General features: G+C 40.7%; 1 protein-coding gene across 1 annotated transcript in view; it reads left to right on the top strand.

Annotated features, from left to right (window-relative positions):
* Window positions 1-14,941: 14,941 nt before the first annotated feature.
* The window catches only part of LOC119915523 (serine protease 27-like), a 2,064-nt gene continuing 2,005 nt past the window's right edge, over window positions 14,942-15,000 (top strand). Inside the window, exon 1 of the mRNA XM_038735081.1 lies at window positions 14,942-14,996. Coding sequence (XP_038591009.1) covers window positions 14,942-14,996 — 55 coding nt within the window. The remainder of the gene's footprint in view (window positions 14,997-15,000) is intronic.

The following is a 15,000-nucleotide window of genomic DNA, read 5'->3' as shown; positions in this document are numbered from 1 at the left end:
TTCAATAGACAACTACTTCAGGGTGTTGGAGAGTTTAAGGAGTGCTGCCTTTTATATTAAGCCAAACAGTCTTTTCTCCTCAAAATATATAATTTCAAAACTTCCACAATATTGATGGCATCTGATTGTATGCTGTAATGCATTGCTATATTTCAAAAGCATTTAAAAGCATTCGCCAGGTAACAAATAACTGTAATACTCTCATTCCCGACTAAGCTTTGTGAATGCACAGCAACATTTCTATGCTGAGCACCACTGGGTCCCCCCCTCATCAAATATATTACCCCTGCATCCTTCCTCCTTAGCACCACACAACGCTACTGGCTATTTATAGCACAAACATATTGATCACTCTCTGCACCACCCTCTATCACTCTGTCCAGAGTGAGAGCCTGAAAGAGAGTGAGAACACTTTATGGCCCTCCATGTATGTGTGTGCTCGTCTGTACATGTGTGCATTTGTGGGCTAGGAAGTGGAGGATTGTCAGTGTTTGTGTGTATGCCTGGGCTCAGGGAGAACGGCTGCCCTGTAATTCAGTTCCAGACAGAGTTAACTCTGATTAAACAGCCTCGTGGGGCTATAAAATTTCTGGATATAAAAATAGGCAAAGCACTTCACCAGTGCAACCACTTTAAAACTAGGATATGGAAATCAGCATCCAAAATCCAATAGTGCCTTTCAGTTGCTTTAAAGAAGTCACAAAAAAACAGAAGAATAGGCCTTGTTAATTTATTATATAGGCTTCATTTTCACTGCGGCTATATAAATAAAGAAAGGGACATCAATAAAACTCATGATGCATAAAAAGCCTTCGGGGAAAGTATGTCACACCATATTGCCGTGGGAAAATACTATTGTAATAACAATATATGTAACTTAATGCAGCAGGGTTGTTTTAAATCTGCAGACTCATGCGAAAACTTTATCATACATTTATAATTAATGGATAGGCCTACATAAAAAATCTTGTATTCAATATATGTTATAGCCGTACATGTAGTGTATCTTCAAATTTATGCATTCATATTTACCAGCGGCTTCGTATTATTTTTAGCTATAGCATCACAAGAGGACATGATGATGATGATTGACACTTCCCCCTTAAGCAACCATGTAAATGCGTTAGATTTTGCCAGGTTTGCAGCATTTGATTTCACACGTTTTGCCTGCCTCCGCTCGCAGGTTTGCATCATATGAGTCAAAGAAACTGTCACTGGCTGCCAATCAGAGCCGGGTATTGTAGCTCTCCAGTATGTTTAAATGTCAAGTTCAGTTAAAATGACTATTAACCTGTTCAGGGTTCAGTGTCTTATCTGTTCCACATTTATGATTTTTCAATCTGTCCATTGAGAAAAAAAATGTGGTCCTATATTTGGTGAAATTAAAAAATACACATTTAATGTTGTGTAAGCCGCTTTGGTGTCCTGCATCCCTGAGGTTTTAATTCAGCCTGGGAAGCATTTTCGGATGTCAGCTCTATCTCTTTTTTCCCACGATCTTTACTGTCAAAGCCCAAACTGCCTGGTAAATAACCTATAGAAATATCAGATATTAATACCATGTTTGGTTGTTCCTATCTGCAAACGTCTAAGATTAGACCACAGCAAATGCCTGAATCTACCAGAATCCTGCAGAATACAGTAATCCCCGCTGTTTGCTCCTACATCAGTAGCTGTCTCATCAGATTTGATAATCAGAAAATGACAGCAGTCCTTACACTCCTATCTTTTCAGCAAATATGTTTCTTGGAGGCCATGTGGAGATTGTGATTGCAGAAAAGCTTCAAAATCTACTTGGGGTTTCGGGGGCTACAACAAAAGGGTTTGTGGGTGTTTATCGAGCTGTCCAAAAGCCACAGTGTGGACTGAAAGCCAGAGTTTGTCCTTATGTTTGGCTTGAGTGGGTCCAACATGGCAGCTGTCTGGCTGCAGGGAGCCCCATTATGATGTGGTTGTGAAGGAACATATTGCAGGAAAAAGCTTGTAAAACAAGCAAACAATATATTTTAGGTTCTTAACTTGGCTGAATTTGTAGAATATTTGTATTTAAGGTCAGATTCCTTGATTTAAATGCATGTATCCTTTCATAATACAACTGTCCATCAGTTTTGCTGTTTTTGACAAATTATTCTGGGTATTTAACAGCTTCCAGAATCTCAATCAATGAGCACTGTTTCTCTTCATTTTTGACTTTGACAAACAAAACTTAATAAAATAATTAAGCCTTGTAACCAGCAACCATCAACTGGGGAAATGAATCAATTTATTTTCAGTGGGAGTCTTTCAAAAAAAAGAACGTAGTGCATTTATTATGTAAAAAGGAATAGATTTAAAAACTTAAGACGATCTTTTCCAGATGCTCTCTCTCTCATGAATGGTAATAAACCGCTGACAGTCAACTGTTCCTTTTTTTTCAGATTGTTGAATGTGTTTGGCATATATGGAGCAAAAGCTATTGCTTTTTAAGTCACTCGCTCAGGATGACATTTTTCAAGTCTATTTTAAAACAATACTCACATGCCAATATGTGCATTGCACCGGGTTTTGGCCACTTGGATCATTTCTCCTGTCCCTGCTAGCTGTGAACAGATCCCTTCCTACCATGATCCCGTGTAAGAAATGGGGGACACAATCTACAGTCTTCAATCTGTACAGAAATATATCTTTAGGTTTAGCTGAATAATATGAACATCAAGTTCTTCAAGCTTACTTACTTACCTGTTGTTTGTAACTGCTCCATAGACTTATTTTTCAACATTGATTTGCAGTGTTTCTGTTTTATGATGTGACAATGCTATAGTTAAGGTTTGGCAGATTATGGTTAGGGATAAATTAAGCACTTTATCTGTTTTAGTGGTTACAATAATAACCACATGGTTACTGTTAGGAACAATTGTTGCCATGCTTTAAAAACAAAACAAAAGTGTTTAAGTCCGATGTTTAGTTTGGGCACTTACTGACATGACTGACACTGTTGCTTTTCTTGGTGAAGACAGTTTCAACATGAAGCTTCAGCAGTGTGAGTTGGACAATTCAAGTTGATGTCTTGGTGTTTTATTTCCAACTCTTGAAAAGACAGCTGCAAAATAGCATTTTCTGGTAAGGGAAGTCATTTTTCCAGTCTTTTTGCACATTATTATTTTTCTAATGTAATTTGCATTGCCACACACCAGTTATACTTAAAACACATAGTAGTCTTAGTTTTAGGAGAATGGAAAACAAAAACGATTTACTTTATTTTATTCTCTTCTGTGTTTAAATGTAAAACTACCATAGCAATAACAACTGCAAAAAATTTACAGTTTTTCCTCAGTCACTTTGGTGCATTTCTCGAATTATCCTTAACATTTGCAAAACAGTAAGTGCATTTCTCGAAACAGGTAGTACAAACAGCAAAACAAAGTGGATTACCTGCAAAAGCCCATAACTTGCTCAAAATCCTTAGTCTCTCTCTCAAAAGCAAATCTTTATGTCATTGAACTTGTCAGTGCCATCAGAACGACAAGCAATCCTTGTGTCTTGTTTATGAACAAGCAAGTCAAAATGTTTAATCATCTTGTCAATATAACAGTGTACTCTGTAAGTATTTTCTGATGTACATTTTGGCTAAGATTTTGATGACAATGATTGAAAATGCACAAGGCTGCACTTTTTTTGTATGACATGCATCACTTTCACCAGTACAAAGTTATACATTGCAGGAGAGAGGACAGGAATCACAGCTATGCTTTTACTGTTCGTACTATAATTTGTAGACAGAGCATGTCATTGTAAGAAGAAAAGAAAAAGACAGGACTGTTGCCTCTTGTATCACAGATTCTCTTCCACATCACAACAGATATCTTCATCAATTCAGGACACATTTACAAAAAAATTCTAATAGACATGTATAGAATGTCTATCTATATATTCATTCTTTATATATATATATACGGAAGCCCTAATCAAATATATTTTTTACTCATCATTTTCTCGTGATTTTGAGATAACCATAATGGTAATTATAGTGTAGTTTGTTTTATTATTGGTTAGCTCACTTGGTAGAGCACAGGACTTATAGTCTTAAGGTTGTGTGTTCAATTCTCACTGAAGACTCTTCAACAAAGTTCTTATGAAAAGACTGTTTCACATGCTCACATTACTGTAAAGCAGGTGCTGGACTATGTGTGTTCTTGGTCCACATCCATCAACCTATGGACTTTTCATTTCCCCATCATTCCCAGGCAGAGGAAAGACCTTCTCATTCAGAGGAATCCATGTAACATTACACATTTCCTGATGACTTTCGGAACCTTTGAAATAGCCATCGGGAAATGTGTGATTGGATTCCCCTCAATCTCTTCATAACAAATTTGCTGAAAAAAAGAAAGTCAACAAGAACAGGAATCAATCAAATCAAACTGAGCCCCGTGCTCTACCAACTGAGCTAACCAGTGACACTGGTAGTTGCTTTGAAATTATTCTAAAGAAACGCACCTGTCAGCCCCTGTATTCAGCTATGGTTTGTTATCTTGTGATCACGAGAAAAAATAATTATCCCGTTCTCAGGGGAAAACAACATTCGCTTTATATATATATATATTTTACTTCTCACTGTGTATTGTTACTGTTTACTGGTATTGAGTATTGGTATGAGTGTTGCTATTGTGATGTTGTTGTGGTCTATTCTTACTTTGTTTATGGTCCTTAAGAAACAACATTTCGTTTAGCTAGAGTATATACTTGTAGGCAAAGGATATGAATAAAGTATTTTAACTTTGATTTTTGATAACGTGTTCAACCATTTTGCATGTAGTGACTAATGCAATGAACTTATGCCTACATGTTTTGGGGGGTAAGATTATTCAACAGAGACAGGTATAATTCATTGTGATCAGCAGGACATAAACAATTGATTATGTAGGAAACAGCAGACAATTTCAAACATTTGCATCAGTGTGTCAAGTCATTTGCAATCTGTTCAAAACAATGAGAAAGTGCTCTTATGATGTGCACGAGATGATGTGGAGGTTGAACAATTAGTTTTGAGAATTTCAATTCTGATCTGAGAAATGCACCAAAGTGACTGAGAAAAAGTGTAATATAGTCCAAAAAAAATTGTTTGTAAACCATGTAAAAAAATTACTGCAAACTTAATATAAAAACAGCCAGTTACTATGAAGAGATTTTAAATGATGATGCAAAATATACACATCTTTAGCACCTGTAGCATGCATTTACCGTTCACTATACTGCTTTAATTTAGCCAAAAAGGTGTGAAGGATAATGAAGTATACAGTGCACTGTATTGCACATTAGAGATGATGCTAACATTCAGCACTGAGTTTTGCCTACAAGAAGGTGTTCTGTACAGCAGCTGCAATATCGGCTGAGGGGTCGCCTTTAGTGCTTTTGCTTTAATCCCATAGGAACAACTTGTTGCCAGGAAAGATTTTAAAGGATTTCTGACCATGTGACCACTTTTGCTGCCTGTTGTTGGGAGCTTTGCCAATCAACACTACCCAAAAATGGAGTGAAAAAAAGAGTGAGTCAATACCCTTGGTTTGTCCCCTGTGTGCACGTAGGCGGCTGTCTGGCCAGGAGCCAGTGTCTCAGGCCAAATGTGTAGGTTAGGGAACTATTCTGTTAGAATGTTGATATAACAAAGGTGATTACTTGGAAAATCTTATAGACATTTTTGGGTTTTAAATTGGTTTAACAAATACTAGTATTGGACCTATTGTTGACCTTAATAGCATCATGCATATTGCTTCCTGATTGCTTCTCGTTAATGTGTAGTATGTGTCTGCCCTGCTCAGCTGCTTGTTCTTGCATTCATTTGTTTGCTATGTTATCTCTTTCCGGCCTTATCGGCTGTTTGTTTCTGTGTTTCAGTTGCCCCTTTGTAATGTCTGTCTGCGTCTTTATGCTAATCCGCAACTGCTGTCTATCAATATCGAGTGTTTGTTCATAATGTGACTCCGTGGTTTAACCCCACGATATACAAGCACTCAAGCTGTAGCAGCAATGAATTCTGATACACTGCTCTATGTAGGGGAACATGTTCATGTCCAAACCCTGACAAGAGATCAATCTAATACATTTTCATATCCAGACATCTGGTAGTGTATTGTATGCATGCAACTTGTGGTTATACATGGCCCTAATTTAGGTTTTTCTTATGAACAATAGATTAAATGATTATTGTGAATAGGGTTAGTAGTAATGATGAACCAACAGAGAATTGTTAACTTACTCTGAGGTTCTCTTCAGCTCTATGGGGCATTTTAGCATCATCTAGTGCTTTGCAATGTTAGTGGAGATAACTAAGCCATTAGAACTTACATTCATTAGGTGGTGGTAACGTGTCCATCCCCAAGGGTGGGCTGTCCTGTGGCTGAATTGAGAACCACAGCGGGCAGTGGGTGTTGGCAAACAGATCCATCTCCGCGAGCTCAGATCTGCTGAACCACATTGTTGTGCAGTCTCCACCTGCTCGGGTGGGGGCCAGCCCTCGACATGAGGTCAGTCACCACCATTCTCCAAGCCTGGGATGTGAAGGGCTTTCAGAGACAGCAGGTGTGCTGATGCCCACGACTATAGGTTCCCTGCCAGCGCCAACAGAGCCGTGGATTGGACTCCGCCCTGTCTGTTGATGTACGCGCGGGAGGAAACGCACTCCCCTGGCAGGTCCCTCCCCATCCAGTGAGAGACTCTATGAAGACTGACACGGATGAAGACACCCTGCCGAGCAGCACCTGTGCTGCTAGACAGTGAGAGACCCCCAGAATCGCAGGTAGATCTGCACTAGAGTTGAAAGGGGGGGGTCATCATGCATCACCTTTGCCTCTTGAGGTCCAGATGCAGGCTGGCAAATTAACATTGTAGCCGTCGCATGTGCAGCAAACCCAGAGGGACCACCTGATTGACTACTGCCCTGAGGCCCAACAGCAGCATCACTGACAGCGCTGTCCCCTGCTGCAGCCCGTGCAATTGAGCACAATCCCCAGATACTCCGCTCGCTGCAGCGGCTGGGGGGAGCTCTCTTCCCAATTGATCGCAACCCCAGGCTGTTGAGGTGCAAAATCAACTGGGCTGTGTGGAGATCACTCAAGGCTTCAATCTCTCCATGACCATGATATCGTGAGTAGAAAGAAACCTTAATGCCCTTCTCGCACAACGATTGCAGTGCGATGCATCTGCTGAGTGTGTGGGGGGCTAGCAAGACTAGACGGGGAGCCTAATGCATTTGTAGGCTACCCCCTGAGAGGAGAAGCCTAGAAATTCCCTGTTACTGTGTCACCTCGACATGAAATAGGCGTCTTTCAAGTCGATGGCGGTGAACCAGTTGCTGGGCTGCACTGGCTCCAGCATTTTCTTGATCATCAGCATGTGGAAACGCCCTCTTGTCCATTATGCTGGTTCAGGTGGCGGGGATCCAGAATGGCTCAGAAGCCTCTTGTCTTTTTTGGGGACCAAAAAGTACATGGTGCAAGACCTCTGTGCATGTCATGCGCAGAGATGACCTAAGACAGCCTGCTTCAGCAGAAGTTGCTGGATCTCGGCAGCCAGGAAGTCCACTTCCTCTTGAGAGGATAGACTGGCTTCAATTATGTCCAGGAAAACTGGTGGTATGCAGCAGAACTGAAGAGAGTTGCCTCGTCTCAGAATGCTGTCAACACAGCTAGCTCAATGGGATGGGGTTGGTGGTGGGGAATTAGCACTTTTAAGAATGTGATGTGTTTCTAATAAACAGTTTAACATTCACAAGCATCACCACAGTGTAGAACAGCAGAACTGAAGAGAGTAGCTTCGTCTCAGAATGCTGTCTACCCAGCTTGTCAGCATGCAACGGCGTTGCCATTCTGCATGAAAATGTGTACACGTGAATAAAGCATCTTCGGCACTCTCCACCGCCAAACTTTCCATAAATGGAAGTTTAGTCCAAGGATCTGGGATGCACATGCGTCCCAGAACGCAGGGCGAACCCTTAGCCTCATCCCAGGAGTTAACGTTAGCTCTTTGAGGAATGTAATTAACATGTTTTACTCAAAAACGGTTTCCACATTCTCAAAAGCCTTACCGTAGTTTTACAGAAGCAGCATATGTAAAACAATGGCATCTTGAACACCAGACGGGGGATTGTGGCAGCGTCAGCAGGCCTCTCTCCCTCCATAACAGTCACTTGGCCAGTCGCTTCCTTCCCAGTCGCAGGTGGCTGGCGGGAGGTGGGGGCCTGGACTCATCCGGGCAGGACATGTGTCACCTCACCCGGGTGCAAAGATAATTTTCTAGAAGTGGCAACTCCATCCGTGGAGGTGGTGAATTCAGTGAGCAGTTCGCCGTTTGCTGAAGAAAAAAGGATGCTGAGGCAGTAGGGACACTGCTATTTATACGTAACGCACATATCGGTAGCGATGTCCTATTGGTCGGCTACATGCACGATGAAATTTAAGTGGGCAAGTGCGTGCGTGTGATTGGAGGAGGTAGTACCCATAGAGTCCAGTAGAGGGCGGAGCCTGTGTGAGATAGAACTTGTGATGTAGATGAAGAATATACTGTATGTGTGTAAAGACAGTAAGACATACATACATCCAGGTGGGTTCAGGTTTGGCAAGGGTCAAAAGAAAGACAGACACGACAAGACAGGACACGACAGCAGGAAGAGACAATTGACAGTCAGGCAAAGAACTGGGGCTAGAGGGCAGCTATATATATACTAGGGAAGCTAATGTCAGAATGAGGAACAGGTGTGTAGGTGGGTGTGGAGTTCAGGTGGTGAGTAGTAGTGGCAGGAATACGTTGGTGACAATGGCAGGTCTGAAAGGACAGATTTTATGGGTGGCTTACATAGAACAGAAAAATGTGAACATCAAAGAACTACAACACATAAGAAAAGTAACAAACTGAAATTGAAGTCGTTATATTTGGGATTAAAAGGTATGACAAGTCTGCTTTGTGACCAAATTAGTTTTTTGTCATTTTTAATTTGTATGTAAAAAAAAAAGTAAAAGAAAATGAGGTAATATTCCTTTTCTTTTGCTCATGTAATTACAGCAACAGAGTCTTTTCTCGAGTCTTTTTTCAAGCCGAATGTGCTTAAAATCCTGCGGTGTGCCTGCATGTGTTTGAGTGTGCAGTATGTATGTATGATCTGTCATGCAACTTGATGATCTGCCACTATGTATCCTGTTTTCTCTCAATACCATCAACACCTTATCCACCCCTGCTAGCTCTGTCTCCCCTTTGAAAAAGAGTATGTGAAGAGAAAACAAAATATTACAAACATTGCATTAATTAGTGTCAGAGCTGCATAAAATTATTCAGTTTAGAGAGGACTCAAGTGCTTCTGCCGTCACTGGCAAACACATTCACACACACACACACCCGCCTCAGTCTAGACATGGACTAAATGCTTGTCTCATCTTAGTGTTGTCTCTGTTGAGACGTCCATTAAGGTTTCCCTAATCACAGTGTGGAATGATAATGCCTTCCACACTCACTCTCTTTCTCTCTCTCTCACTCTCTCACACATACACACACACACACACACACACACCACAGAGCCTTGCTCCTGATCTGTCGCTTACACAACGACAAAGCTACGTGAGAGTCTTAACTAAAGAGCTTGGCTGAGATAGGTGGTCACGTAATTGATCAAGGTTGGCAAACCGAGCTGTGGAGCTAATGAATCAAGACAATGGGCAACGGGTTTAATTATGGCTGCATGGAGGGCATCGTTAGAGGAGTTCATTTGAGGGAGGCGAACTCTCTCCCCATAGTTCCCAGCCAGGTCAAATGATAAGGACCTTTATCGCACAGGTCTGATCTCACACCATTACTTATGCACTGGAGCTTTTGGGTTAGCCCTCTCTCAAGGTCCCCGTTTGGTCTGAACTTCCTCTTGGGTTAGCCGCTATCAGGCAGATTAGCGTTTTAGCAGGGGCTGTCTTGTTTGACTGATGAGAAGAGCACAGAAGTAGGTCTTTATACATTGGCAGAAAAGTTCTCGAGGGGTGGCCCACTTTGAAGCTCCTCCATCCCAAGTTTCCTCACTGCTATAAGGTCGTATTATCACCTTGTTAGCCTGGGCTACTGGAAGATTAGGTTGAGTTTACCGCAACCTAATCATCAAGCAATTTATGGCACAGGGAGGCCCAGCTTGTATTGCTACGGTGAGGCTGTTTACATCATGGTTGATTATTATGTCAATTCTCAGGCCATTAAGCAAGAGGTAAGACTCCTACAGAGGGGGTTTAATTTTAAACAACTCTGTTTTGCTTTACAGTGCTTTAAGTCTGAAACAAGTAGGAATTACTTTGTCTTAACAAAGGAGATAAATATTCTTGTGTTAGTAGCAACCTGTCTGGCGCTCTGCTAACTACTATAGTACTTTTGGCTAACTGGTCATGGCCACCAGGTTGCAACTCATGCAGTAAACCTGTGATTTTCCTGTCTAGCAATGAGTAGGCCACATCTATATAAAAATAATGTCAAATTGTGGCAATCAATCATTTATTCATTAAGGTCCTGAGTTAGTTCCAGTAAAAGAACATTTGAAAAAGTCCAATAGTAACAAATAACAAAACATTACTGCCCCATTTGGGAAAATACGGAAGCTGTTTCATTGGATTGCTCATAGTTAGAAATGCCAGCAATAAAAACTCTGTGACAAGTTAACAAAGTTGGGGCAACTTTACAGCCAGAGAGCATCACTGGAGGAAAAGTGCACATGGTGTAAATAGTACACAGGCTTATCACTGCCTCTTAAAAACCACAGAGGGAATCATTTATATTGTCTTCTCACATAGACACAATGGAGCTTTGCGATCCACAAAGTCTGCACAACTTGCCTGAGGGTGGTGAAGGGGATATGGGACCAGTATGTGTTGCATCACACCCAAAATTGAGAATCCTGTGAAAGAAGCAAGTCTACTCAATATGCAGCAACATATTAAATTCCAGCTACTTTTCTACTTAGCTGGTATTGGAGGAGTTAATTGTTTGCCAGAGTGGGCAAATAGCTTGAAAACGCTACAAACGTGTCATTATCTAACACAATAAATCACCAGCTGCTTTCTAAAAGCCATTACTGCAAGATTTTTTTGTTTGTTGGGATCAACCTGTTCAGTTCTTTTTCAACACAGTTTTCTTCTGTATTTACATTGCATTGCACGCTTACTGTGCAAATAAACCTTTTTCATAGCATTTTTATTTGCTAATTAACATTTCGCAGTGCAAGCTATTTTTCAGAACAATTTTACATATGCTTTCATAAAGTGGTAGCCTACATGTCCCCTGCGTCCCCAGGGTAAATTACCCTCCCTTCCTGCTCCCTCCCTACAGGTTGAGCTACTCCATGCTTAACGCTTCACCTCCACTCTCCTCCTGCTCTCTCTCCCTCTGCCCTGTCACTTTGTCACTGGCTATCACCATAGACTGGCACTGGCCAGTCATATTCATTCACTACACGTAGACTGATATATTTCAAATGTTTATTTCATTTAATTGTGATGATTAAAACTGACAACTAATGAAAATCCCAAATTCAGTATCTCCGAAAATTAGAATATTATTAAGAAGGATTTTTTGAAATGTTGGCCAACTGAAAAGTATGAACATGAAAAGTATGAGCATGTACAGCACTCAGTACTTAGTTGGGGCTCCTTTTGCCTGAATTACTGCAGCAATGCGGCGTGGCATGGAGTCAATCAGTCTGTGGCACTGCTCAGGTTGCTCCGATAGTGGCCTTCAGCTCTTCTGCATTGTTGGGTCTGGCATATCGCATCTTCCTCTTCACAATACCCCATAGATTTTCTATAGTGTTAAGGTCAGGCGAGTTTGCTGGCCAATTAAGAACAGGGATATCATGGTCCTTAAACCAGGTACTGGTAGGTTCCTGGTGGACGGCTGTGTTGACCTTGGACCTCCAGAAAACACAGTGGACCAACACCAGCAGATGACATGGCACCCCAAACCATCAGCGACTGTGGAAACTTTACACTGGACTTCAAGCAACGTGGATTCTGTGCCTCTCCTCTCTTCCTCCAGACTCTGAGACCTTGATTTCCAAAGGAAATGCAAAATTGACTTTCATCAGAGAACACAACTTTGGACCACTCAGCAGCAGTCCAGTCCTTTTTGTCTTTAGCCCAGACGAGATGCTTCTGACACTGTGTCTTGTTCACAAGGAATGCGACAGCTGAAAGCCATGTCTTGCATATGTCTGTGCGTGGTGGTTCTTGAAGCACTGTCTCCAGCTGCAGTCCTATCTTTGTGAATCTCCCCCACATTTTTGAATGGGTTTTGTTTCACAATCCTCTCCAGGGTGCGGTTATCCCTATTGCTTTTACACTTTTTTCTACCACATCTTTTCCTTCCCTTCGCCTCTCTATTAATGTACTTGGACACAGAGCTCTGTGAACAGCAAGCCTCTTTAGCAATGACCTTTTGCATCTTGCCCTCCTTGTGCAAGGTGTCAATGGTCGTCTTTTGGACAGCTGTCAAGTCAGCAGTCTTCCCCATGATTGTGTAGCCTACAGAACTAGACCTAGAGAGACCATTTAAAGGCCTTTGCAGGTGTTTTGAGTTAATTAGCTGATTAGAGTGTGGCACCAGGTGTCTTCAATATTGAACCTTTTCACAATATTCTAATTTTCTGAGATACTGATTTTAGGGTTTTCATTTCAGCGCAAGAAACAGAGAGCAGAGGGGGTGGGGGCTAGTAAGAGATGTGATTGGGCCGGGCCAGTGTCAGTATAGAAAATTACCCAATGGGCCGCTGTCTATGATTTATGGGCCAATCGTTGGCCCATTTTTTAAAAACAGTTAAATAAATACATAATTTACGTTACACCGGTATTCTGACAATATATGCTGCCTTGTCGAAAAATGCTACCGTAGCTTAAATTGCATCTATCAAGTTGCTCTGCCCTATTGAAAAATGCTACCTTATGTGTTCCCTTTTCCAATCCCATAAAGTTATAATTCTCACAGTATTATGACATCTTCTGTTTTTTGATTATATTATAAAATCATTTCAGGGGCAGCGTATTCTGATAGACTCCTATCAAATAATACTCCCACTACAGTATCATTTTATATTGCACCATTCACTCCATGTGTACTGTAAGGACATGTGGAACATGTTGAAATACTATATTATGCCATCTTTATTTAAGATATCAGGGGTAGCGTATTCTGATTTTTGTTGTTGTTGTTGTTGTGGGTCATACGCATGAGCAGAACCGCTAAGTAGCACATCTCCGTAGGTAGCATAAATCGACAGAACACAAAGGTGCATCCGGAATTTGCCTGGAATGCCAGATTACCGGTCCAGCCCTGGATGCCACTCTGAGTGAAGTACATTTTATGCATTTAGATCCTGTGTAACTTATGTTTTCATGGTAAACTATTATGGTTGATGGTAAGCCATTTTGTGAGAACAGACACAAAGATCCCTGTGGAGAAATAATCTTTCCACAAGAACTCAGCAGGGTGTATATTTACAACCACAGAGCTTAACAGCTGGTTAAACATTTGTTTGTTGATACCCATGCTGTTCCAGGATGTAACCTCGCTTGTTTTTGTGCGTAGAGAGATGGTGAGCTGTAAAGCTAAAAGTTTGAAGGTGACTACTGTTTCTGATTCATAGCCTGCATGTCTTCTCTTTTGATTCCAGTGTTTGCTCTTCTTTTGCTGCCTGCCCCCTAGGGCCAGTAATATGAAATGTGTCTCTGCATAGAAAGTGTGGGTTTTGCTACTGCCATTTCACTTTAACAACATAATTTCATATTTAAAGAAAACCTAACCTTACTTTAATGTTAAAATATTGACACTGTTTTTGTCATTGATCAAGTAAAGCAAGTTGAATAGAAAGATATACAAGCCTTATCTAACTAAGCTCTCTACACTTCATAACAGTTGTTCTGTAACAGTGGGTTTTTATGTACTGATCTCACAAAAAAATGTATTCACTGACAACCTTAGAATTTTAGTATTTTCAGCAGACAATTATGTACAGTATCACCATAACTGCATATTTCAATAACTAAAATCATTTGATTATTGAACCACGCTGCTTGCTTCAATTTGAAGACAATGGCATTTTCTTGAATCTCTCCAATTGAATTGAGACGGGTCCATTGGCCAAATGTAATTTACATGTGTCCAGTTTCAAATATAATTGGCAAAATTGACTGCATTCACACCAAAGAATGGATGAATTTGTTGTTCGTACCCACAAAGTCTTCAGTTTAATCAATATGTCACAAAAAATGGAACCAGCAAATGTCATTCATTCTTTATTAAATAAACACCAAAGTCTCATATGTACTTCTGCATGAAACAAATTAAAACAAAATAAATCAGCATGTAGGCATCACGCTTGACATGAGAAACAATCACAGCAGTTTGGTCCAGCATGCTAAGTGGTGGTCAAAGAGAGCCTTCAGTGAAGAGAGCTTTAGGCACTGTGCACACTAATGTACTTTTTCCCCCTCCCATTTACTATATCTTTTCTTATATACTTATGTCTAATGTGTACAGCTCTGAATGGGAAGACTTGAAAGGCAGTAGCAACCTTCCAACACCACCAGTATGTTTCTTCTTATTAAGAAATTCTAAAGAATCCAAGGTAGGTTGTTCTTGTGAACATTACAGACTGTAATAAAAGAGCTTCACAACCAATTGAAAGTGCAGCACTATTAATAAAGGCTTTTATGATTTTCAGAAGAGGAAAGTAGCCTCGGTTTTTATGGTATGTTGGGATTTTACATAACTTGAATGATCAGTTTCTCAAACCAAACTAAGCAGCATTTCATCTACTTTATATTTTAAACTGTTGGGTTTTTTTTAAATTTTGTTGAATGTTTACTTTTACAGGTTAACCATTTTATATGGGTGACTGTGAGAGTGTAGTCATGTAGGCATAAGTCCAAGATTATTTTCCTAACACTGCGTCATGAGAAAGAGGTGTGATGTTCCAGTAGGTAGATCTGAGAAGAAGCTGCAGAGAGGTGT

The sequence above is a fragment of the Micropterus salmoides genome, unplaced genomic scaffold (genome assembly GCF_014851395.1).
Source record: "Micropterus salmoides isolate LMB-PRFRI ecotype aquatic unplaced genomic scaffold, ASM1485139v1 Ms_hic_scaffold_1, whole genome shotgun sequence".
NCBI lineage: Eukaryota > Metazoa > Chordata > Actinopteri > Centrarchiformes > Centrarchidae > Micropterus > Micropterus salmoides.
This window is presented reverse-complemented; position numbering and strand designations above follow the sequence as displayed.